Source organism: Oncorhynchus gorbuscha, linkage group LG16 (genome assembly GCF_021184085.1).
Source record: "Oncorhynchus gorbuscha isolate QuinsamMale2020 ecotype Even-year linkage group LG16, OgorEven_v1.0, whole genome shotgun sequence".
Lineage (NCBI taxonomy): Eukaryota > Metazoa > Chordata > Actinopteri > Salmoniformes > Salmonidae > Oncorhynchus > Oncorhynchus gorbuscha.
The window spans coordinates 79,791,788-79,817,806 of NC_060188.1; the positions used below are offsets into that span (position 1 = coordinate 79,791,788).

The 26,019-nt window shown below is 45.0% G+C and overlaps 2 protein-coding genes across 2 annotated transcripts; one reads left to right on the forward strand and one right to left on the reverse strand.

Annotated features, from left to right (window-relative positions):
- Positions 1-6,978: 6,978 nt before the first annotated feature.
- Positions 6,979-8,659, forward strand: LOC123999838 (mucin-19-like). Its single transcript, XM_046305850.1, has 5 exons — positions 6,979-7,136; positions 7,227-7,282; positions 7,381-7,669; positions 7,828-7,972; positions 8,642-8,659. Exons 1-5 carry the CDS (start codon positions 7,108-7,110, stop codon positions 8,657-8,659), a joined length of 537 nt encoding a protein of 178 aa, XP_046161806.1. The 5' UTR covers positions 6,979-7,107.
- Positions 8,660-23,771: 15,112 nt separating this feature from the next.
- On the reverse strand, positions 23,772-25,212 carry LOC123999839 (probable endo-1,3(4)-beta-glucanase An02g00850). The gene is made up of 4 exons (XM_046305851.1): positions 25,058-25,212; positions 24,912-24,967; positions 24,448-24,813; positions 23,772-23,791 (listed from the first exon to the last, which is right to left on the reverse strand). The coding sequence occupies exons 1-4, from the start codon at positions 25,084-25,086 to the stop codon at positions 23,772-23,774; spliced, it is 471 nt and encodes a 156-aa protein (XP_046161807.1). The 5' UTR covers positions 25,087-25,212.
- Positions 25,213-26,019: the final 807 nt, after the last annotated feature.

Sequence of the window (26,019 nt, forward strand, 5' to 3'; positions counted from 1 at the left end):
CCAAACACAGGGACTTAAACTGTCCAGCAAAACCCACGAAATGGGAAACACGTAACCCACAGACGTGCACACAAGTTACACAAAACAATCCCGCACAAAGAGCAGGTGGGCCTACTGGAAAATAAAGCCCGAATAATCAGCCTAAAACACAAACAGGTGAAACCAATAAACAGAAAGTGGAAAAAGGATCAGTGGCAGCTAGTAGGCTGGTGACGACGAGCGTCGAGCGCCACCCGAACAGGAAGGGGAGCCACCTTCGGTAGGAATCGTGACAGATGGCTAGAAGGTCGGTAAGGTCTACCGCCGAACACCGCCCGAATAAGGAGAGGAACTGACTTCGGCGGAAGTCGTGACAAAAATTATCTTCCCCAAACTTGAAACTCACCCATTGGGTATGTATACCAGTTAGGCTCCAACACCCTGTTGGAAAGCGGATTAATGTGCTTAATTTTAAGAAGTTATTTGGACACTTTAGTTGTGATACAAACCTTATCAAAGCATTTAGGCCTATGGGCTAGGCTACATGAGGTGTGCGACTATGATTTGGAAAAGTCGCAAAAAAAGACGCGCTGTTTCTTGCCTTACTGCACACAAGTTGCAAGTTGCATGTCACATCTACTCCCACTCCCCACCTCCAGCGTTCAACGTCGCCAGTTTACTAACAACCGGTGCTGGCAACCATCATTACGCACACCTGGCAACCATCATTACGCAAACCTCCGCTTCATCATGAGTCACATCTGTACTCCATTACCTCACTTATTACCTCCCCTTTATCTGGCACTCCCAAGGTTCCTTCCCAAGTATCACTTCTGTGTTTCATGTCAAGATGCTACTTGCATCGTTCCATGGTCTTTGTTGTATTAAACTTACGACCTGCTTCTCGACTCCCACTGTCTATGTTACACTGGGAATCATCCACAAGTGATAATATATCATTCACAAGTGTCACTCATCAGATTATTGTCACCCATCAGACTCTTTTTGATTTAATCTTATCTTTACATATACTAAATAATATATGTAAATGGACCATTATCATGCACCTATCTCATAACAGGGGCAAGCAAAATATGCACTTAAATAGCGAATGGAGTACACTTTTCCCGTGGTTTATTTTCATGCCAGCGAGGAAGGTTATACTCTTGTTGTAAAGAGAAGCAATGTACTTAATATTAGGAAAGTTGCAAAATAAATATAGTAGGCCTATAAAAAGCTGATGGGATTCTCCTCTTTGTAATAGAGGCCATCAAAACTCTGTTTTCTCAAGCAATTGCATAACCTATAGAAATGTTGCGCAACCTGAGCTCATGGGCGCTAACTAATTATTTTATTTTTGATTACATTAGCATTGATGTCAGTGATTAGAGGGTCAATAAATAGGTTGCTGAGTACCAGGCACTTAGCAAGTTTGGTAGGCTACTAATGACCATCTATGGTAACCGTAACAGCCCTACGTGCATCTCAATATGAGGAAGGTGTTCTTAATGTTTTGTACTCTCAGTGTATAACAATGCAAATAGACAAAAAACAATTCCATGCCTGGAGTGTCTCTATAAAATGATGGTGTAGTATTAGTAGCCTTGTGGCAGTGGTGGGGCAGAGACTGCACGACCAGTAGCCACATACATAAATATAAATCCTCTTCAGCCATCTGGTCAGTATTAAGGGATGAGCTTTGAGAAGAATGTCTGTGGGGGATAGCTTATTGTGGACATACAAAATGGTAAAGCACAGTAGCTGTGTTTGATTTTTTTTATTGCAGCAGTCACCTATTTTTCTTAGAAAAAAACCCCACTTCAGCCTCTAGCGATGTTGAGATTTTATAATATACACATTTATGTGCACGTATGCACACATACACATACACATGCATGCACACAAACACATAAACAAACTAATGTATGCACTACTTTCACATAAACCTTAAATACTCTTTTGAGGTGGCTATAATGTTTTATAACTCATCTTCTTAGACCCCAGGCCTTGAACACATTAGAGTTTCTTCCCCTTCTCCCACAGTCTCAGTAAACATTTCCAGAGCCAGCAGCAGAGTGGAGCACGTGGCAGAGTGAGCTAGGTCTCTAAGGAGCTAGCTACTAGTAGATGCTTACAGACTTTCCCTTATGAATAACCCTGTGAAGAACCCCATAGACTATGTGTACAAAACATTACAACACCTGCTCTGTCCATGATGTAGACTGACCAGGTGATTCAAGGTGAAAGCTATGATCAATTATTGATGTCACTTGTTAAATTTGCTTCAATGTGTGTAGATGAAGGGGAGAAGACAGGTTAAAGAAGGTTTTTTAAGCCTTGAGACAATTGAAACAAGGATTGTGTGTGTGTGACATTCAGCGAGTGAATGGGCAAGACAAAATATTTAAGCGCCTTTGAACGGGGTATGGTAGTCGGTGCCAGGTGCACCGGTTTGAGTATGTCAAGAACTACAGCTGGGTTTTTCATGCTCAACAGTTTCCCGTGTGTACCAAGAATGGTCCACCACCTAAAGGACATCCAGCCAACTTGACACAACTGTGGAAAGCATTGGAATCAACATGGGCCAGCATGCCTGTGGAACGCTTCGACACCTTGTAGAGTTCATGCCCCGACTAATTGAGGCTGTTTTGAGTGGAAAAGGGGGAGGTGCAACTAAATATTAGCAATGTATTCCTAATGTTTTGTACAAATCAAATCTAAATGTATTGGTCACATTCACATGGTTAGCAGATGTTCATGTGAGTGTAGCGAAATGCTTGTGCTTCTAGTTCCGGCAGTGCAGTAATATCTAACAAGTAATCTAACAAATTCACAATGACTACCAATGACTACCAATGACTATACACAAATGTAAGGGGATGAATTAGAATATGTACATATGAATATATATGGATGTAAGATGGACGTAAGATGCAGTAGATGGTATAGAATACAGTATAGACATATGAGATGAGTAATGTGGGATATGTTTACATTATTAAAGTGGCATTATTTAAAAAGTGACTAGTGCTGTTGCGCCTTCTTCACCACGTTGTCTGTGTGGGTGGACCATTTCAGTTTGTCCGTGATGTGTACGCAGAGGAACTTAAAACTTCCCACCTTCTCCACTACTGTTCCGTCGATGTGGATGGGGGGGCTCACTCTGCTGTTTCCTGAAGTCCACGATCATCTCCTTTGTTTTGTTGACGTTGAGTGAGACACCACCCTCCGAGGGCCCTCACCTCCTCCCTATAGGCCACCTCGTCATTGTTGTTAACCAAGCCTACCACTGTAGTGTCGTCTGCAAACTTGATGATTGAGTTGGAGGTGTGCATGGCCACGCAGTCATGGGTGAACAGGGAGCACAAGAGACAGAACGCAACCTTGTGGGCTGAGAACACACCCTTGTGGGGCCCCAGTGTTGAGGATCAGAGGGGTGGAGATGTTGTTTCCTACCCTCACCACCTGGGGGCGGCCCGTCAGAAAGTCCAGGACCCAGTTGCACAGGGCGGGGCAAGACGTCGATATCTGTGACGGGGTTGGTTTTCTTTTAGTAATCCATGATTTACTGTAGACCCTGCCACATAAGTCTAGTGTTTGAGTCACTGAATTGCGACTCTTCTTTGTCTCTATACTGACGCTTTGCTTGTTTGATTGCCTTGCGTAGGGAAGACACAGAGTTAAAAAGAATGCACCGTGCATTCAGAAAATATTCAGACCCCTTAACTATCCCTGCATTTGGAGAGTTTCTACCATTCTTCTCCGCAGATCTCATCAATGATCTCTCTGTACGTTGCTCTGTTCATTTTTTCCTCGATCCTGACTTGTCTCCCAGTCGCTGCCGCTAAAAAAACATCCCCACAGCATGATGCTGCCACCACCATGTATTTACATAAGGAGTCAGACCCTTTGCTATGAGACTCGAAATTGAGCTCAGGTGCATCCTGTTTCCATTGATCATCTTTAAGATGTTTCTACAACTTGATTGGAGTCTACCTGTCGTAAATTCAGTTGATTGGACATGATTTGGAAAGGCACCCACTTGTCTATATAAGGTCCCACAGTTGACAGTGCATGTAAGAGAAAAAAATCAAGCCATGAGGTCGAAAGAATTGTCCGTAGAGCTCAGGGATAGGATTGTGTCGAGGCACAGATCTGGAGAAGGGTAGCAAAAAAATGTAATTGAAGGCCCACAAGAACACAGTGGCCTCCATCATTCTTAAATGGAAGAAGTTTGGAACCACCAAACCACCTAGAAATGGCCGCCTGGCCAAACTGAGCAATCGGGGGAGAAGGGCTTTGGTCAGGGAGGAGACCAAGAACCCGATGGTCAATCTGACAGAACTCCAGAGTTCCTCTGTGGAGATGTGAGAATCTTCCAGAAGGACAACCATCTCTGTAGTGCTCCACCAATCAGGCCTTTATGGTGGAGTCATCAGATGGAAGCCACTCCTCAGTAAAATGCACATGACAGCCTACTTGGAGTTTGCCAAAACAGACTTAAAGGACTCTCAGACCATGAGAAACAAGATTCTCTTGTCTGATGAAGCCAAGATTGAAATCTTTGACCTGAATGCCAGGCGTCACATCTGGTGGAAACCTGGCACCATCCCTACCGTGAAGCATGGTGGCTGTATCACATCCGGCCGTGATTGGGAGTCCCATAGGGCAGCGCACAATTGGCCCAGTGTTGTCCGGGATAGGTTGTCATTGTGAATAAGAATTTGTTCTTAACTGACTTGCCTAGTTAGATAAAAGTGAAATAAAAATATAATAAATACATGGTGGTGGCAGCATCATGCTGTGGGGATGTTTTTTAGCGGCAGCGACTGGGAGACAAGTCAGGATCGGGGAAAAAATGAACAGAGCAACGTACAGAGAGATCATTGATGAGATCTGCGGAGAAGAATGGTAGAAACTCTCCAAATGCAGGGATAGTTAAGGGGTCTGAATATTTTCTGAATGCACGGTGCATTCTTTTTAACTCTGTGTCTTCCCTACGCAAGGCAATTAAACAAGCAAAGCGTCAGTATAGAGACAAAGAAGAGTCGCAATTCAATGACTCAAACACTAGACTTATGTGGCAGGGTCTACAGTAAATCATGGATTACTAAAAGAAAACCAACCCCGTCACAGATATCGACGTCTTGCCCCGCCCTGTGCAACTGGGTCCTGGACTTTCTGACGGGCCGCCCCAGGTGGTGAGGGTAGGAAACAACATCTCCACCCCTCTGATCCTCAACACTGGGGCCCCACAAGGGTGTGTTCTCAGCCCACAAGGTTGCGTTCTGTCTCTTGTGCTCCCTGTTCACCCATGACTGCGTGGCCATGCACACCTCCAACTCAATCATCAAGTTTGCAGACGACACTACAGTGGTAGGCTTGGTTAACAACAATGACGAGGTGGCCTATAGGGAGGAGGTGAGGGCCCTCGGTGGGTGGTGTCTCACTCAACGTCAACAAAACAAAGGAGATGATCGTGGACTTCAGGAAACAGCAGAGTGAGCCCCCCCATCCACATCGACGGAACAGTAGTGGAGAAGGTGGGAAGTTTTAAGTTCCTCTGCGTACACATCACGGACAAACTGAAATGGTCCACCCACACAGACAACGTGGTGAAGAAGGCGCAACAGCACTAGTCACTTTTTAAATAATGCCACTTTAATAATGTAAACATATCCCACATTACTCATCTCATATGTCTATACTGTATTCTATACCATCTACTGCATCTTACGTCCATCTTACATCCATATATATTCATATGTACATATTCTAATTCATCCCCTTACATTTGTGTATAGTCATTGGTAGTCATTGGTAGTCATTGTGAATTTGTTAGATTACTTGTTAGATATTACTGCACTGCCGGAACTAGAAGCACAAGCATTTCGCTACACTCACATGAACATCTGCTAACCATGTGAATGTGACCAATACATTTAGATTTGATTTGTACAAAACATTAGGAATACATTGCTAATATTTAGTTGCACCTCCCCCTTTTCCACTCAAAACAGCCTCAATTAGTTGGGGCATGAACTCTACAAGGTGTCGAAGCGTTCCACAGGCATGCTGGCCCATGTTGATTCCAATGCTTTCCACAGTTGTGTCAAGTTGGCTGGATGTCCTTTAGGTGGTGGACCATTCTTGGTACACACGGGAAACTGTTGAGCATGAAAAACCCAGCTGTAGTTCTTGACATACTCAAACCGGTGCACCTGGCACCGACTACCATACCCCGTTCAAAGGCGCTTAAATATTTTGTCTTGCCCATTCACTCGCTGAATGTCACACACACACAATCCTCGTTTCAATTGTCTCAAGGCTTAAAAAAGATCTGAAAAAGATCTGATGTGAAAAGATCTGATGTGAAAAGATCTGATGTGATTGCTCAAAACACTAATACTTGGAAAAATGATTAGAATTGGGCTCCCTGTGTAACACAGCAATAAGTCAGTTTCTAAATTGAGGCAACGCAACAACCAATAGTTGCGTGCCACATCATCAACTGTGTCATCCACTGACATATGATGTGGTTAGTTGATACTTAAAATACCTATCAAGGCGATGTAAGATCTGGCAGACTTCAGCAACGTCTAAGCTTTGGAAAGTGGCTGAAGTCTGTTTGGACGCAATCACAAACTACCTCATAGTCTGTTTGGTCCCAGCCACACAGGCTGTGTTTACACAATTCTGACCTTTTGCCCCGCGTTGCTGGCAAAACGGCTGACCTGATTGGTGAAAAGACCAATTAGTGGGAAAAAGATCCGAATTTGGCAGCTACAGACGAATGAACATGTATGAAATTGAATATGCGTTCATCAATTGTCTGTTTTTTTGTAAGTTGTTGAACTGAATTTGGTCTCTTTCTTTTGTCGTCCAATTCTCACTCTGTTGTTCACCATACGTCAACGGATGACTGCACCTAGTCGCATTTGGGAAATTGAACCAATGGAAATGAAATTCATTGGCTGACAGCTGTACATAATTAGCCAGCCAGGTTAGAAGGGTCTGGGATTCCTTTATGAGGTGCAACCAAAACAGCTGTTAGAAGTAGCAACAGGGATATTCTGGCAGGCTGTCGAGAATTAGTTCTTGAATACTGTTGTGGTTTTGATCACTAATATGGCTGTGACTTTTGGATTCTCTTTGAGGTTAGTTTTTCAATGCGTTCATCTGGTTAGTTTACCTTGTCTTAAAGTGTTCACTGGCTATTTATGTTTAACTGTCTGACTGTTTTGTAGTGTTTCTTGGATGTGTTGCCTGCTAATTGGAGGGATAACTTGTTTTACACTTAAAGGTGCGTTTTGGTTTACACTAATTCAGGTCAAATCACAGGTCTAGTTCCGATCCAAATTAAGGCTGGCATTTTACCACAATGTTTTCTTTGTTTCCTAGGTAACGCTCATGGGCATCCTGCCTACACTGGACCTGAACTAACTGGATCCTATGCCAAAGCAAGTGTGGTGTCTGGTCCAAATGCTAAAGCTACTGGCCACAATGGCACGTCAGCAGAAGCTACTGGCCACAATGCCACGTCAGCAGAAGCTACTGGCCACAATGCCACGTCAGCAGAAGCTACTGGCCACAATGCCACGTCAGCAGAAGCTACTGGCCACAATGCCACGTCAGCAGAACCTACTGGCCACAATGCCACGTCAGCAGAAGCTACTGGACACAATGCCACGTCAGCAGAAGCTACTGGCCACAATGCCACGTCAGCAGAAGCTACTGGCCACAATGCCACGTCAGCAGAAGCTACTGGCCACAATGCCACGTCAGCAGAAGCTACCGGCCACAATGCCACGTCAGCAGAAGCTACCGGCCACAATGCCACGTCAGCAGAAGCTACCGGCCACAATGCCCCGTCAAGTGTGAAGTCCGGCCCCGGCCACAATGCCCCGTCAAGTGTGAAGTCAGGCCCCGGCGCCTCAGCAGAAGCGTCCGGCGCCTCAGCAGAAGCTTCAGGCCCCAGCGCCTCAGCAGAAGCGTCCGGCGCCTCAGCAGAAGCGACAGGCCCCGGCGCCTCAGCAGAAGCGACAGGCCCCGGCGCCTCAGCAGAAGCGACAGGCCCCGGCGCCTCAGCAGAAGCGACAGGCGCCGGCGCCTCAGCAGAAGCGACAGGCCCCGGCGCCTCAGCAGAAGCGACAGGCCCCGGCGCCTCAGCAGAAGCGACAGGCCCCGGCGCCTCAGCAGAAGCGACAGGCCCCGGCGCCTCAGCAGAAGCGACAAGCCTTGAACAGACGGCCCGACCACTCAACTAGGGAGATCATAATTTGGTTTGGCCAACTTCTTGTCTTACTCCTGTTACTGTGCCTCTTGAAGAAAAGGGTAAAGGTAACTGAGGTGGGGAAATGTGCCAACTAATGTGCTTGTTTGAAATGAGGATCTCCTTCACTTGTACATCGTCATGCAAATTGTTTACAGGGGTGGACGATACAATGTTATGAATTGTTTTTAACCATACGACTAAAATTGACTTCTGATGAAGTGATATTGCTGACACACTTTTAGGTTCTACGGTTATGCTTTTGATTTAGCCTGGTGTTCCTGCTACTACTCTTGCATGATTTACTCAATAAACCATTTGACTTTCAAAAAACCTTGTCCTTAAAATATGTTCTCTTCTGCCTACCATGTGTTTGCTGTTTGGTAACAGACTGTGGGCCTGGAGTAAAAGGGAATGTGGTACACAACACTTGTATATCCAGATTTGTTTCTGGTAGTTCAAATTCTAAAGTTCTCTAAATTGTCAGACCTCCCTCATATGTTCATACTTTACCTATCCCTTAGTGTAGGCTGTTTGATTTACAGTAATCTGCCTTACCACCAATGCCTAAAGAATGTGAATGCAGTTTAACTCATTGTAATTTTGATTAAGACATTAATGAGCGAGCTAGGACGGACATGGTCAAAACTAATTGTTAAGCACTTTTGAAATGTACAGCAACAGATTTCAGAACATGGGCCGTTATTACAGTGTTCTCCCTCTACACCAAGTCAGAACCGTAGGATAAATAAAGAGGGCATATAAGCAGACAATGAAACCTCTTACAGTATTCTCTAAAACAGGTTATAGGCTACATGTTCACCACCAAGTCAGAACAGTAGGCAAAATAAGGAGGGAAAATATACCAAATTATTAGGGTGAGGCACATGGGCTACTAACCGCGTATTATACAACATTCACTTAGTAATACTTTTTTAGCTACAGTATACATATGTCCCTGGTGTCATGCCTTGGTCATTATATTTTGTGTTTTTGGTATATGTTTGGGTAAGCCAGGGTGTGACATGAGTTTATATGTTGTTTCGTATTGGGGTTTGTAGTAATTGGGATTGTGTATGATTAGGGGTGTGTCTAGTTAGGCTTGGCTGCCTGGGGCGATTCTCAATCAGAGTCAGGTGCTTGTCGTTGTCTCTGATTGAGAACCGTATTTAGACAGCCTGACTTTCGCGTTGTATTTTGTGGGTGTTTGTTCCTGTCTTAGTGTTGTAGTCACCAGATAGGCTGTAATAGGTTTCATGTTTCGTTTGTTGTTTTCATATACAGTTATTTCATGTACCGCGATTATTTTCATTAAAGTCATGAGTAACCTACACGCTGCATTTCGGTCTGACTCTCTTCATTCAACAGACGAACGTCGTTACACCTGGCATATTGCATCACTTATGCAGCAGAATACAATACTTTTAAAAAAAACGGAAGGTGGTACTTTCAAGACAACTGGGAAACTGAAATACCTTATTTATTATATTTTTATTTCACCTTTATCTAACTAGGCAAGTCAGTTAAGAACAAATTCTTATTCACAATGACAACCTATCCCGGACAACACTGGGCCAATTGTGCGCTGCCCTATGGGACTCCCAATCACGGCCGGATGTGATACAGCCACCATGCTTCACGGTAGGGATGGTGCCAGGTTTCCACCAGATGTGACGCCTGGCATTCAGGTCAAAGATTTCAATCTTGGCTTCATCAGACAAGAGAATCTTGTTTCTCATGGTCTGAGAGTCCTTTAAGTCTGTTTTGGCAAACTCCAAGTAGGCTGTCATGTGCATTTTACTGAGGAGTGGCTTCCATCTGATGACTCCACCATAAAGGCCTGATTGGTGGAGCACTGCAGAGATGGTTGTCCTTCTGGAAGATTCTCACATCTCCACAGAGGAACTCTGGAGTTCTGTCAGATTGACCATCGGGTTCTTGGTCTCCTCCCTGACCAAAGCCCTTCTCCCCCGATTGCTCAGTTTGGCCAGGCGGCCATTTCTAGGTGGTTTGGTGGTTCCAAACTTCTTCCATTTAAGAATGATGGAGGCCACTGTGTTCTTGTGGGCCTTCAATTACATTTTTTGCTACCCTTCTCCAGATCTGTGCCTCGACACAATCCTATCCCTGAGCTCTACGGACAATTCTTTCGACCTCATGGCTTGGTTTTTTTCTCTTACATGCACTGTCAACTGTGGGACCTTATATAGACAAGTGGGTGCCTTTCCAAATCATGTCCAATCAACTGAATTTACGACAGGTAGACTCCAATCAAGTTGTAGAAACATCTTAAAGATGATCAATGGAAACAGGATGCACCTGAGCTCAATTTCGAGTCTCATAGCAAAGGGTCTGACTCCTTATGTAAATAAGGTATTTCAGTTTCCCAGTTGTCTTGAAAGTACCACCTTCCGGTTTTTTAAAAAGTATTGTATTCTGCTGCATAAGTGATGCAATATGCCAGGTGTAACGACGTTCGTCTGTTGAATGAAGAGAGTCAGACCGAAATGCAGCGTGTAGGTTACTCATGACTTTAATGAAAATAATTGCGGTACATGAAATAACTGTATATGAAAACAACAAACGAAACATGAAACCTATTACAGCCTATCTGGTGACTACAACACTAAGACAGGAACAAACACCCACAAAATACAACGCGAAAGTCAGGCTGTCTAAATACGGTTCTCAATCAGAGACAACGACAAGCACCTGACTCTGATTGAGAATCGCCCCAGGCAGCCAAGCTTAACTAGACACACCCCTAATCATACACAATCCCAATTACTACAAACCCCAATACGAAACATAAAAACCCATGTCACACCCTGGCTTACCCAAACATATACCAAAAACACAAAATATAATGACCAAGGCATGACACCAGGGAGATATGTATACTGTAGCTAAAAAAAGTATTACTAAGTGAATGTTGTATAATAAGCTGTTAGTAGCCCATGTGCCTCACCCTAATAATTTGGTATATTTTCCCTCCTTATTTTGCCTACTGTTCTGACTTGGTGGTGAACATGTAGCCTATAACCTGTTTTAGAGAATACTGTAAGAGGTTTCATTGTCTGCTTATATGCCCTCTTTATTTATCCTACGGTTCTGACTTGGTGTAGAGGGAGAACACTGTAATAACGGCCCATGTTCTGAAATCTGTTGCTGTACTTTTCAAAAGTGCTTAACAATTAGTTTTGACTATGTCCGTCCTAGCTCGCTCATTAATGTCTTAATCAAAATTACAATGAGTTAAACTGCATTCACATTCTTTAGGCATTGGTGGTAAGGCAGATTACTGTAAATCAAACAGCCTACACTAAGGGATAGGTAAAGTATGAACATATGAGGGAGGTCTGACAATTTAGAGAACTTTAGAATTTGAACTACCAGAAACAAATCTGGATATACAAGTGTTGTGTACCACATTCCCTTTTACTCCAGGCCCACAGTCTGTTACCAAACAGCAAACACATGGTAGGCAGAAGAGAACATATTTTAAGGACAAGGTTTTTGAAAGTCAAATGGTTTATTGAGTAAATCATGCAAGAGTAGTAGCAGGAACACCAGGCTAAATCAAAAGCATAACCGTAGAACCTAAAAGTGTGTCAGCAATATCACTTCATCAGAAGTCAATTTTAGTCGTATGGTTAAAAACAATTCATAACATTGTATCGTCCACCCCTGTAAACAATTTGCATGACGATGTACAAGTGAAGGAGATCCTCATTTCAAACAAGCACATTAGTTGGCACATTTCCCCACCTCAGTTACCTTTACCCTTTTCTTCAAGAAGCACAGTAACAGGAGTAAGACAAGAAGTTGGCCAAACCAAATTATGATCTCCCTAGTTGAGTGGTCGGGCCGTCTGTTCAAGGCTTGTCGCTTCTGCTGAGGCGCCGGGGCCTGTCGCTTCTGCTGAGGCGCCGGGGCCTGTCGCTTCTGCTGAGGCGCCGGGGCCTGTCGCTTCTGCTGAGGCGCCGGGGCCTGCGCCGCTGAGGCCTGTCGCTTCTGCTGAGGCGCCGGGGCCTGTCGCTTCTGCTGAGGCGCCGGGGCCTGTCGCTTCTGCTGAGGCGCCGGGGCCTGTCGCTTCTGCTGAGGCGCCGGGGCCTGTCGCTTCTGCTGAGGCGCCGGGGCCTGAAGCTTCTGCTGAGGCGCCGGACGCTTCTGCTGAGGCGCCGGGGCCTGACTTCACACTTGACGGGGCATTGTGGCCGGGGCCGGACTTCACACTTGACGGGGCATTGTGGCCGGTAGCTTCTGCTGACGTGGCATTGTGGCCGGTAGCTTCTGCTGACGTGGCATTGTGGCCAGTAGCTTCTGCTGACGTGGCATTGTGGCCAGTAGCTTCTGCTGACGTGGCATTGTGGCCAGTAGCTTCTGCTGACGTGGCATTGTGGCCAGTAGCTTCTGCTGACGTGGCATTGTGGCCAGTAGCTTCTGCTGACGTGGCATTGTGGCCAGTAGCTTCTGCTGACGTGGCATTGTGGCCAGTAGCTTCTGCTGACGTGGCATTGTGGCCAGTAGCTTCTGCTGACGTGGCATTGTGGCCAGTAGCTTCTGCTGACGTGGCATTGTGGCCAGTAGCTTCTGCTGACGTGGCATTGTGGCCAGTAGCTTCTGCTGACGTGCCATTGTGGCCAGTAGCTTTAGCATTTGGACCAGACACCACACTTGCTTGGGCATAGGATCCAGTTAGTTCAGGTCCAGTGTAGGCAGGATGCCCATGAGCGTTACCTAGGAAACAAAGAAAACATTGTGGTAAAATGCCAGCCTTAATTTGGATCGGAACTAGACCTGTGATTTGACCTGAATTAGTGTAAACCAAAACGCACCTTTAAGTGTAAAACAAGTTATCCCTCCAATTAGCAGGCAACACATCCAAGAAACACTACAAAACAGTCAGACAGTTAAACATAAATAGCCAGTGAACACTTTAAGACAAGGTAAACTAACCAGATGAACGCATTGAAAAACTAACCTCAAAGAGAATCCAAAAGTCACAGCCATATTAGTGATCAAAACCACAACAGTATTCAAGAACTAATTCTCGACAGCCTGCCAGAATATCCCTGTTGCTACTTCTAACAGCTGTTTTGGTTGCACCTCATAAAGGAATCCCAGACCCTTCTAACCTGGCTGGCTAATTATGTACAGCTGTCAGCCAATGAATTTCATTTCCATTGGTTCAATTTCCCAAATGCGATTAGGTGCAGTCATCCGTTGACGTATGGTGAACAACAGAGTGAGAATTGGACGACAAAAGAAAGAGACCAAATTCAGTTCAACAACTTACAAAAAAACAGACAATTGATGAACGCATATTCAATTTCATACATGTTCATTCGTCTGTAGCTGCCAAATTCGGATCTTTTTCCCACTAATTGGTCTTTTCACCAATCAGGTCAGCCGTTTTGCCAGCAACGCGGGGCAAAAGGTCAGAATTGTGTAAACACAGCCTGTGTGGCTGGGACCAAACAGACTATGAGGTAGTTTGTGATTGCGTCCAAACAGACTTCAGCCACTTTCCAAAGCTTAGACGTTGCTGAAGTCTGCCAGATCTTACATCGCCTTGATAGGTATTTTAAGTATCAACTAACCACATCATATGTCAGTGGATGACACAGTTGATGATGTGGCACGCAACTATTGGTTGTTGCGTTGCCTCAATTTAGAAACTGACTTATTGCTGTGTTACACAGGGAGCCCAATTCTAATCATTTTTCCAAGTATTAGTGTTTTGAGCAATCACATCAGATCTTTTCACATCAGATCTTTTTCAGATCTTTTTTAAGCCTTGAGACAATTGAAACGAGGATTGTGTGTGTGTGACATTCAGCGAGTGAATGGGCAAGACAAAATATTTAAGCGCCTTTGAACGGGGTATGGTAGTCGGTGCCAGGTGCACCGGTTTGAGTATGTCAAGAACTACAGCTGGGTTTTTCATGCTCAACAGTTTCCCGTGTGTACCAAGAATGGTCCACCACCTAAAGGACATCCAGCCAACTTGACACAACTGTGGAAAGCATTGGAATCAACATGGGCCAGCATGCCTGTGGAACGCTTCGACACCTTGTAGAGTTCATGCCCCAACTAATTGAGGCTGTTTTGAGTGGAAAAGGGGGAGGTGCAACTAAATATTAGCAATGTATTCCTAATGTTTTGTACAAATCAAATCTAAATGTATTGGTCACATTCACATGGTTAGCAGATGTTCATGTGAGTGTAGCGAAATGCTTGTGCTTCTAGTTCCGGCAGTGCAGTAATATCTAACAAGTAATCTAACAAATTCACAATGACTACCAATGACTACCAATGACTATACACAAATGTAAGGGGATGAATTAGAATATGTACATATGAATATATATGGATGTAAGATGGACGTAAGATGCAGTAGATGGTATAGAATACAGTATAGACATATGAGATGAGTAATGTGGGATATGTTTACATTATTAAAGTGGCATTATTTAAAAAGTGACTAGTGCTGTTGCGCCTTCTTCACCACGTTGTCTGTGTGGGTGGACCATTTCAGTTTGTCCGTGATGTGTACGCAGAGGAACTTAAAACTTCCCACCTTCTCCACTACTGTTCCGTCGATGTGGATGGGGGGGCTCACTCTGCTGTTTCCTGAAGTCCACGATCATCTCCTTTGTTTTGTTGACGTTGAGTGAGACACCACCCACCGAGGGCCCTCACCTCCTCCCTATAGGCCACCTCGTCATTGTTGTTAACCAAGCCTACCACTGTAGTGTCGTCTGCAAACTTGATGATTGAGTTGGAGGTGTGCATGGCCACGCAGTCATGGGTGAACAGGGAGCACAAGAGACAGAACGCAACCTTGTGGGCTGAGAACACACCCTTGTGGGGCCCCAGTGTTGAGGATCAGAGGGGTGGAGATGTTGTTTCCTACCCTCACCACCTGGGGGCGGCCCGTCAGAAAGTCCAGGACCCAGTTGCACAGGGCGGGGCAAGGTTGGTTTTCTTTTAGTAATCCATGATTTACTGTAGACCCTGCCACATAAGTCTAGTGTTTGAGTCATTGAATTGCGACTCTTCTTTGTCTCTATACTGACGCTTTGCTTGTTTGATTGCCTTGCGTAGGGAAGACACAGAGTTAAAAAGAATGCACCGTGCATTCAGAAAATATTCAGACCCCTTAACTATCCCTGCATTTGGAGAGTTTCTACCATTCTTCTCCGCAGATCTCATCAATGATCTCTCTGTACGTTGCTCTGTTCATTTTTCCCGATCCTGACTTGTCTCCCAGTCGCTGCCGCTAAAAAACATCCCCACAGCATGATGCTGCCACCACCATGTATTTATTATATTTTTATTTCACTTTTATCTAACTAGGCAAGTCAGTTAAGAACAAATTCTTATTCACAATGACAACCTATCCCGGACAACACTGGGCCAATTGTGCGCTGCCCTATGGGACTCCCAATCACGGCCGGATGTGATACAGCCACCATGCTTCACGGTAGGGATGGTGCCAGGTTTCCATCAGATGTGACGCCTGGCATTCAGGTCAAAGATTTCAATCTTGGCTTCATCAGACAAGAGAATCTTGTTTCTCATGGTCTGAGAGTCCTTTAAGTCTGTTTTGGCAAACTCCAAGTAGGCTGTCATGTGCATTTTACTGAGGAGTGGCTTCCATCTGATGACTCCACCATAAAGGCCTGATTGGTGGAGCACTGCAGAGATGGTTGTCCTTCTGGAAGATTCTCACATCTCCACAGAGGAACTCTGGAGTTCTGTCAGATTGACCATCGGGTTCTTGGTCTCCTCCCTGACCAAAGCCCTTCTCCCCCGATTGCTCAGTTTGGCCAGGCGGCCATTTCTAGGTGGTTTGGTGGTTCCAAACTTCTTCCATTTAAGAATGATGGAGGCCACTGTGTTCTTGTGGGCCTTCAATTACATTTTTTGCTACCCTTCTCCAGATCTGTGCCTCGACACAATCCTATCCCTGAGCTCTACGGACAATTCTTTCGACCTCATGGCTTGGTTTTTTTCTCTTACATGCACTGTCAACTGTGGGACCTTATATAGACAAGTGGGTGCCTTTCCAAATCATGTCCAATCAACTGAATTTACGACAGGTAGACTCCAATCAAGTTGTAGAAACATCTTAAAGATGATCAATGGAAACAGGATGCACCTGAGCTCAATTTCGAGTCTCATAGCAAAGGGTCTGACTCCTTATGTAAATAAGGTATTTCAGTTTCCCAGTTGTCTTGAAAGTACCACCTTCCGGTTTTTTAAAAAGTATTGTATTCTGCTGCATAAGTGATGCAATATGCCAGGTGTAACGACGTTCGTCTGTTGAATGAAGAGAGTCAGACCGAAATGCAGCGTGTAGGTTACTCATGACTTTAATGAAAATAATCGCGGTACATGAAATAACTGTATATGAAAACAACAAACGAAACATGAAACCTATTACAGCCTATCTGGTGACTACAACACTAAGACAGGAACAAACACCCACAAAATACAACGCGAAAGTCAGGCTGTCTAAATACGGTTCTCAATCAGAGACAACGACAAGCACCTGACTCTGATTGAGAATCGCCCCAGGCAGCCAAGCCTAACTAGACACACCCCTAATCATACACAATCCCAATTACTACAAACCCCAATACGAAAAACATAAAACCCATGTCACACCCTGGCTTACCCAAACATATACCAAAAACACAAAATATAATGACCAAGGCATGACACCAGGGAGATATGTATACTGTAGCTAAAAAAGTATTACTAAGTGAATGTTGTATAATAAGCTGTTAGTAGCCCATGTGCCTCACCCTAATAATTTGGTATATTTTCCCTCCTTATTTTGCCTACTGTTCTGACTTGGTGGTGAACATGTAGCCTATAACCTGTTTTAGAGAATACTGTAAGAGGTTTCATTGTCTGCTTATATGCCCTCTTTATTTATCCTACGGTTCTGACTTGGTGTAGAGGGAGAACACTGTAATAACGGCCCATGTTCTGAAATCTGTTGCTGTACTTTTCAAAAGTGCTTAACAATTAGTTTTGACTATGTCCGTCCTAGCTCGCTCATTAATGTCTTAATCAAAATTACAATGAGTTAAACTGCATTCACATTCTTTAGGCATTGGTGGTAAGGCAGATTACTGTAAATCAAACAGCCTACACTAAGGGATAGGTAAAGTATGAACATATGAGGGAGGTCTGACAATTTAGAGAACTTTAGAATTTGAACTACCAGAAACAAATCTGGATATACAAGTGTTGTGTACCACATTCCCTTTTACTCCAGGCCCACAGTCTGTTACCAAACAGCAAACACATGGTAGGCAGAAGAGAACATATTTTAAGGACAAGGTTTTTTGAAAGTCAAATGGTTTATTGAGTAAATCATGCAAGAGTAGTAGCAGGAACACCAGGCTAAATCAAAAGCATAACCGTAGAACCTAAAAGTGTGTCAGCAATATCACTTCATCAGAAGTCAATTTTAGTCGTATGGTTAAAAACAATTCATAACATTGTATCGTCCACCCCTGTAAACAATTTGCATGACGATGTACAAGTGAAGGAGATCCTCATTTCAAACAAGCACATTAGTTGGCACATTTCCCCACCTCAGTTACCTTTACCCTTTTCTTCAAGAAGCACAGTAACAGGAGTAAGACAAGAAGTTGGCCAAACCAAATTATGATCTCCCTAGTTGAGTGGTCGGGCCGTCTGTTCAAGGCTTGTCGCTTCTGCTGAGGCGCCGGGGCCTGTCGCTTCTGCTGAGGCGCCGGGGCCTGTCGCTTCTGCTGAGGCGCCGGGGCCTGTCGCTTCTGCTGAGGCGCCGGGGCCTGTCGCTTCTGCTGAGGCGCCGGGGCCTGTCGCTTCTGCTGAGGCGCCGGGCGCTTCTGCTGAGGCGCCGGGGCCTGTCGCTTCTGCTGAGGCGCCGGGGCCTGTCGCTTCTGCTGAGGCGCCGGGGCCTGTCGCTTCTGCTGAGGCGCCGGGCCTGTCGCTTCTGCTGAGGCGCTGGAGGCGCTGGGAAGCTTCTGCTGAGGCGCCGGACGCTTCTGCTGAGGCGCCGGGGCCTGACTTCACACTTGACGGGGCATTGTGGCCGGGCCGGACTTCTGCTGACGGGGCATTGTGGCCGGTAGCTTCTGCTGACGTGGCATTGTGGCCGGTAGCTTCTGCTGACGTGGCATTGTGGCCAGTAGCTTCTGCTGACGTGGCATTGTGGCCAGTAGCTTCTGCTGACGTGGCATTGTGGCCAGTAGCTTCTGCTGACGTGGCATTGTGGCCAGTAGCTTCTGCTGACGTGGCATTGTGGCCAGTAGCTTCTGCTGACGTGGCATTGTGGCCAGTAGCTTCTGCTGACGTGGCATTGTGGCCAGTAGCTTCTGCTGACGTGGCATTGTGGCCAGTAGCTTCTGCTGACGTGGCATTGTGGCCAGTAGCTTCTGCTGACGTGGCATTGTGGCCAGTAGCTTCTGCTGACGTGGCATTGTGGCCAGTAGCTTCTGCTGACGTGCCATTGTGGCCAGTAGCTTTAGCATTTGGACCAGACACCACACTTGCTTTGGCATAGGATCCAGTTAGTTCAGGTCCAGTGTAGGCAGGATGCCCATGAGCGTTACCTAGGAAACAAAGAAAACATTGTGGTAAAATGCCAGCCTTAATTTGGATCGGAACTAGACCTGTGATTTGACCTGAATTAGTGTAAACCAAAACGCACCTTTAAGTGTAAAACAAGTTATCCCTCCAATTAGCAGGCAACACATCCAAGAAACACTACAAAACAGTCAGACAGTTAAACATAAATAGCCAGTGAACACTTTAAGACAAGGTAAACTAACCAGATGAACGCATTGAAAAACTAACCTCAAAGAGAATCCAAAAGTCACAGCCATATTAGTGATCAAAACCACAACAGTATTCAAGAACTAATTCTCGACAGCCTGCCAGAATATCCCTGTTGCTACTTCTAACAGCTGTTTTGGTTGCACCTCATAAAGGAATCCCAGACCCTTCTAACCTGGCTGGCTAATTATGTACAGCTGTCAGCCAATGAATTTCATTTCCATTGGTTCAATTTCCCAAATGCGATTAGGTGCAGTCATCCGTTGACGTATGGTGAACAACAGAGTGAGAATTGGACGACAAAAGAAAGAGACCAAATTCAGTTCAACAACTTACAAAAAAACAGACAATTGATGAACGCATATTCAATTTCATACATGTTCATTCGTCTGTAGCTGCCAAATTCGGATCTTTTTCCCACTAATTGGTCTTTTCACCAATCAGGTCAGCCGTTTTGCCAGCAACGCGGGGCAAAAGGTCAGAATTGTGTAAACACAGCCTGTGTGGCTGGGACCAAACAGACTATGAGGTAGTTTGTGATTGCGTCCAAACAGACTTCAGCCACTTTCCAAAGCTTAGACGTTGCTGAAGTCTGCCAGATCTTACATCGCCTTGATAGGTATTTTAAGTATCAACTAACCACATCATATGTCAGTGGATGACACAGTTGATGATGTGGCACGCAACTATTGGTTGTTGCGTTGCCTCAATTTAGAAACTGACTTATTGCTGTGTTACACAGGGAGCCCAATTCTAATCATTTTTCCAAGTATTAGTGTTTTGAGCAATCACATCAGATCTTTTCACATCAGATCTTTTTCAGATCAGATCTTTTTAATCCTTGAGACAATTGAAACGAGGATTGTGTGTGTGTGACATTCAGCGAGTGAATGGGCAAGACAAAATATTTAAGCGCCTTTGAACGGGGTATGGTAGTCGGTGCCAGGTGCACCGGTTTGAGTATGTCAAGAACTACAGCTGGGTTTTTCATGCTCAACAGTTTCCCGTGTGTACCAAGAATGGTCCACCACCTAAAGGACATCCAGCCAACTTGACACAACTGTGGAAAGCATTGGAATCAACATGGGCCAGCATGCCTGTGGAACGCTTCGACACCTTGTAGAGTTCATGCCCCAACTAATTGAGGCTGTTTTGAGTGGAAAAGGGGGAGGTGCAACTAAATATTAGCAATGTATTCCTAATGTTTTGTACAAATCAAATCTAAATGTATTGGTCACATTCACATGGTTAGCAGATGTTCATGTGAGTGTAGCGAAATGCTTGTGCTTCTAGTTCCGGCAGTGCAGTAATATCTAACAAGTAATCTAACAAATTCACAATGACTACCAATGACTACCAATGACTATACACAAATGTAAGGGGATGAATTAGAATATGTACATATGAATATATATGGATGTAAGATGGACGTAAGATGCAGTAGATGGTATAGAATACAGTATAGACATATGAGATGAGTAATGTGGGATATGTTTACATTATTAAAGTGGCATTATTTAAAAAGTGACTAGTGCTGTTGCGCCTTCTTCACCACGTTGTCTGTGTGGGTGGACCATTTCAGTTTGTCCGTGATGTGTACGCAGAGGAACTTAAAACTTCCCACCTTCTCCACTACTGTTCCGTCGATGTGGATGGGGGGGCTCACTCTGCTGTTTCCTGAAGTCCACGATCATCTCCTTTGTTTTGTTGACGTTGAGTGAGACACCACCCACCGAGGGCCCTCACCTCCTCCCTATAGGCCACCTCGTCATTGTTGTTAACCAAGCCTACCACTGTAGTGTCGTCTGCAAACTTGATGATTGAGTTGGAGGTGTGCATGGCCACGCAGTCATGGGTGAACAGGGAGCACAAGAGACAGAACGCAACCTTGTGGGCTGAGAACACACCCTTGTGGGGCCCCAGTGTTGAGGATCAGAGGGGTGGAGATGTTGTTTCCTACCCTCACCACCTGGGGGCGGCCCGTCAGAAAGTCCAGGACCCAGTTGCACAGGGCGGGGCAAGACGTCGATATCTGTGACGGGGTTGGTTTTCTTTTAGTAATCCATGATTTACTGTAGACCCTGCCACATAAGTCTAGTGTTTGAGTCATTGAATTGCGACTCTTCTTTGTCTCTATACTGACGCTTTGCTTGTTTGATTGCCTTGCGTAGGGAAGACACAGAGTTAAAAAGAATGCACCGTGCATTCAGAAAATATTCAGACCCCTTAACTATCCCTGCATTTGGAGAGTTTCTACCATTCTTCTCCGCAGATCTCATCAATGATCTCTCTGTACGTTGCTCTGTTCATTTTGTCCCCGATCCTGACTTGTCTCCCAGTCGCTGCCGCTAAAAAACATCCCCACAGCATGATGCTGCCACCACCATGTATTTATTATATTTTTATTTCACTTTTATCTAACTAGGCAAGTCAGTTAAGAACAAATTCTTATTCACAATGACAACCTATCCCGGACAACACTGGGCCAATTGATTGGAGTCTACCTATGGGACTCCCAATCACGGCCGGATGTGATACAGCCACCATGCTTCACGGTAGAGATGGTGCCAGGTTTCCATCAGATGTGACGCCTGGCATTCAGGTCAAAGATTTCAATCTTGGCTTCATCAGACAAGAGAATCTTGTTTCTCATGGTCTGAGAGTCCTTTAAGTCTGTTTTGGCAAACTCCAAGTAGGCTGTCATGTGCATTTTACTGAGGAGTGGCTTCCATCTGATGACTCCACCATAAAGGCCTGATTGGTGGAGCACTGCAGAGATGGTTGTCCTTCTGGAAGATTCTCACATCTCCACAGAGGAACTCTGGAGTTCTGTCAGATTGACCATCGGGTTCTTGGTCTCCTCCTGACCAAAGCCCTTCTCCCCGAGTGCTCAGTTTGGCCAGGCGGCCATTTCTAGGTGGTTTGGTGGTTCCAAACTTCTTCCATTTAAGAATGATGGAGGCCACTGTGTTCTTGTGGGCCTTCAATTACATTTTTGCTACCCTTCTCCAGATCTGTGCCTCGACACAATCCTATCCCTGAGCTCACGGACAATTCTTTGACCTCATGGCTTGGTTTTTTTCTCTTACATGCACTGTCAACTGTGGGACCTTATATAGACAAGTGGGTGCCTTTCAAATCATGTCCAATCAACTGAATTTACGACAGGTAGACTCCAATCAAGTTGTAGAAACATCTTAAAGATGATCAATGGAAACAGGATGCACCTGAGCTCAATTGCCGAGTCTCATAGCAAAGGTCTGAAATATGTAAATAAGGTATTTCAGTTTCCCAGTTGTCTTGAAAGTACCACCTTCCGGTTTTTTTAAAAAGTATTGTATTCTGCTGCATAAGTGATGCAATATGCCAGGTGTAACGACGTTCGTCTGTTGAATGAAGAGAGTCAGACCGAAATGCAGCGTGTAGGTTACTCATGACTTTAATGAAAATAATCGCGGTACATGAAATAACTGTATATGAAAACAACAAACGAAACATGAAACCTATTACAGCCTATCTGGTGACTACAACACTAAGACAGGAACAAACACCCACAAAATACAACGCGAAAGTCAGGCTGTCTAAATACGGTTCTCAATCAGAGACAACGACAAGCACCTGACTCTGATTGAGAATCGCCCCAGGCAGCCAAGCCTAACTAGACACACCCCTAATCATACACAATCCCAATTACTACAAACCCCAATACGAAACATAAAAACCCATGTCACACCCTGGCTTACCCAAACATATACCAAAAACACAAAATATAATGACCAAGGCATGACACCAGGGAGATATGTATACTGTAGCTAAAAAAGTATTACTAAGTGAATGTTGTATAATAAGCTGTTAGTAGCCCATGTGCCTCACCCTAATAATTTGGTATATTTTCCCTCCTTATTTTGCCTACTGTTCTGACTTGGTGGTGAACATGTAGCCTATAACCTGTTTTAGAGAATACTGTAAGAGGTTTCATTGTCTGCTTATATGCCCTCTTTATTTATCCTACGGTTCTGACTTGGTGTAGAGGGAGAACACTGTAATAACGGCCCATGTTCTGAAATCTGTTGCTGTACTTTTCAAAAGTGCTTAACAATTAGTTTTGACTATGTCCGTCCTAGCTCGCTCATTAATGTCTTAATCAAAATTACAATGAGTTAAACTGCATTCACATTCTTTAGGCATTGGTGGTAAGGCAGATTACTGTAAATCAAACAGCCTACACTAAGGGATAGGTAAAGTATGAACATATGAGGGAGGTCTGACAATTTAGAGAACTTTAGAATTTGAACTACCAGAAACAAATCTGGATATACAAGTGTTGTGTACCACATTCCCTTTTACTCCAGGCCCACAGTCTGTTACCAAACAGCAAACACATGGTAGGCAGAAGAGAACATATTTTAAGGACAAGGTTTTTTGAAAGTCAAATGGTTTATTGAGTAAATCATGCAAGAGTAGTAGCAGGAACACCAGGCTAAATCAAAAGCATAACCGTAGAACCTAAAAGTGTGTCAGCAATATCACTTCATCAGAAGTCAATTTTAGTCGTATGGTTAAAAACAATTCATAACATTGTATCGTCCACCCCTGTAAACAATTTGCATGACGATGTACAAGTGAAGGAGATCCTCATTTCAAACAAGCACATTAGTTGGCACATTTCCCCACCTCAGTTACCTTTACCCTTTTCTTCAAGAAGCACAGTAACAGGAGTAAGACAAGAAGTTGGCCAAACCAAATTATGATCTCCCTAGTTGAGTGGTCTGTTCAAGGCTTGTCGCTTCTGCTGAGGCGCCGGGGCCTGTCGCTTCTGCTGAGGCGCCGGGGCCTGTCGCTTCTGCTGAGGCGCCGGGGCCTGTCGCTTCTGCTGAGGCGCCGGGGCCTGTCGCTTCTGCTGAGGCGCCGGGGCCTGTCGCTTCTGCTGAGGCGCCGGGGCCTGTCGCTTCTGCTGAGGCGCCGGGGCCTGTCGCTTCTGCTGAGGCGCCGGGGCCTGTCGCTTCTGCTGAGGCGCCGGGGCCTGCTGAGGCGCTGGGGCCTGAAGCTCTGCTGAGGCGCTTCTGCTGAGGGCCGGGGCCTGACTTCACTGACGGGGCTGAGGCGCACTTGACGGGGCCTGTCGGTAGCTTCTGCTGAGGCGCCGGTAGCTTCTGCTGACTGCTGAGGCGCTGGGGCATTGTGGCCAGTAGCTTCTGCTGACGTGGCATTGTGGCCAGTAGCTTCTGCTGACGTGGCATTGTGGCCAGTAGCTTCTGGGCCTGGCATTGTGGCCAGTAGCTTCTGCTGACGGGGCATTGTGGCCAGTAGCTTCTGCTGACGTGGCATTGTGGCCAGTAGCTTCTGCTGACGTGGCATTGTGGCATTGTGGCGTGGCATTGTGGTAGCTTCTGCTGACGTGGCATTGTGGCCAGTAGCTTCTGCTGACGTGGCATTGTGGCCAGTAGCTTCTGCTGACGTGGCATTGTGGCCAGTAGCTTCTGCTGACGTGGCATTGTGGCCAGTAGCTTCTGCTGACGTGGCATTGTGGCCAGTAGCTTCTGCTGACGTGGCATTGTGGCCAGTAGCTTCTGCTGACGTGGCATTGTGGCCAGTAGCTTCTGCTGACGTGCCATTGTGGCCAGTAGCTTTAGCATTTGGACCAGACACCACACTTGCTTTGGCATAGGATCCAGTTAGTTCAGGTCCAGTGTAGGCAGGATGCCCATGAGCGTTACCTAGGAAACAAAGAAAACATTGTGGTAAAATGCCAGCCTTAATTTGGATCGGAACTAGACCTGTGATTTGACCTGAATTAGTGTAAACCAAAACGCACCTTTAAGTGTAAAACAAGTTATCCCTCCAATTAGCAGGCAACACATCCAAGAAACACTACAAAACAGTCAGACAGTTAAACATAAATAGCCAGTGAACACTTTAAGACAAGGTAAACTAACCAGATGAACGCATTGAAAAACTAACCTCAAAGAGAATCCAAAAGTCACAGCCATATTAGTGATCAAAACCACAACAGTATTCAAGAACTAATTCTCGACAGCCTGCCAGAATATCCCTGTTGCTACTTCTAACAGCTGTTTTGGTTGCACCTCATAAAGGAATCCCAGACCCTTCTAACCTGGCTGGCTAATTATGTACAGCTGTCAGCCAATGAATTTCATTTCCATTGGTTCAATTTCCCAAATGCGATTAGGTGCAGTCATCCGTTGACGTATGGTGAACAACAGAGTGAGAATTGGACGACAAAAGAAAGAGACCAAATTCAGTTCAACAACTTACAAAAAAACAGACAATTGATGAACGCATATTCAATTTCATACATGTTCATTCGTCTGTAGCTGCCAAATTCGGATCTTTTTCCCACTAATTGGTCTTTTCACCAATCAGGTCAGCCGTTTTGCCAGCAACGCGGGGCAAAAGGTCAGAATTGTGTAAACACAGCCTGTGTGGCTGGGACCAAACAGACTATGAGGTAGTTTGTGATTGCGTCCAAACAGACTTCAGCCACTTTCCAAAGCTTAGACGTTGCTGAAGTCTGCCAGATCTTACATCGCCTTGATAGGTATTTTAAGTATCAACTAACCACATCATATGTCAGTGGATGACACAGTTGATGATGTGGCACTGGTATTGGTTGTTGTGTTGCCTCAATTTAGAAACTGACTTATTGCTGTGTTACACAGGGAGCCCAATTCTAATCATTTTTACAAGTATTAGTGTTTTGAGCAATCACATCAGATCTTTTTACATCAGATCTTTTTCAGAGCTGATTGGTCAAAAGACTAATTAGTGAAAAAAAATCAGAATTGGGATGCCTTTGTAATGCAGCCTATGAGGGAGTTCTACTAATCTGAACCGCAGTGCACCGGTCTACGGAAGGTGATGTGAAAAGGCAAAAGCAGTAAGGGATCTACTAATCTGCTAAT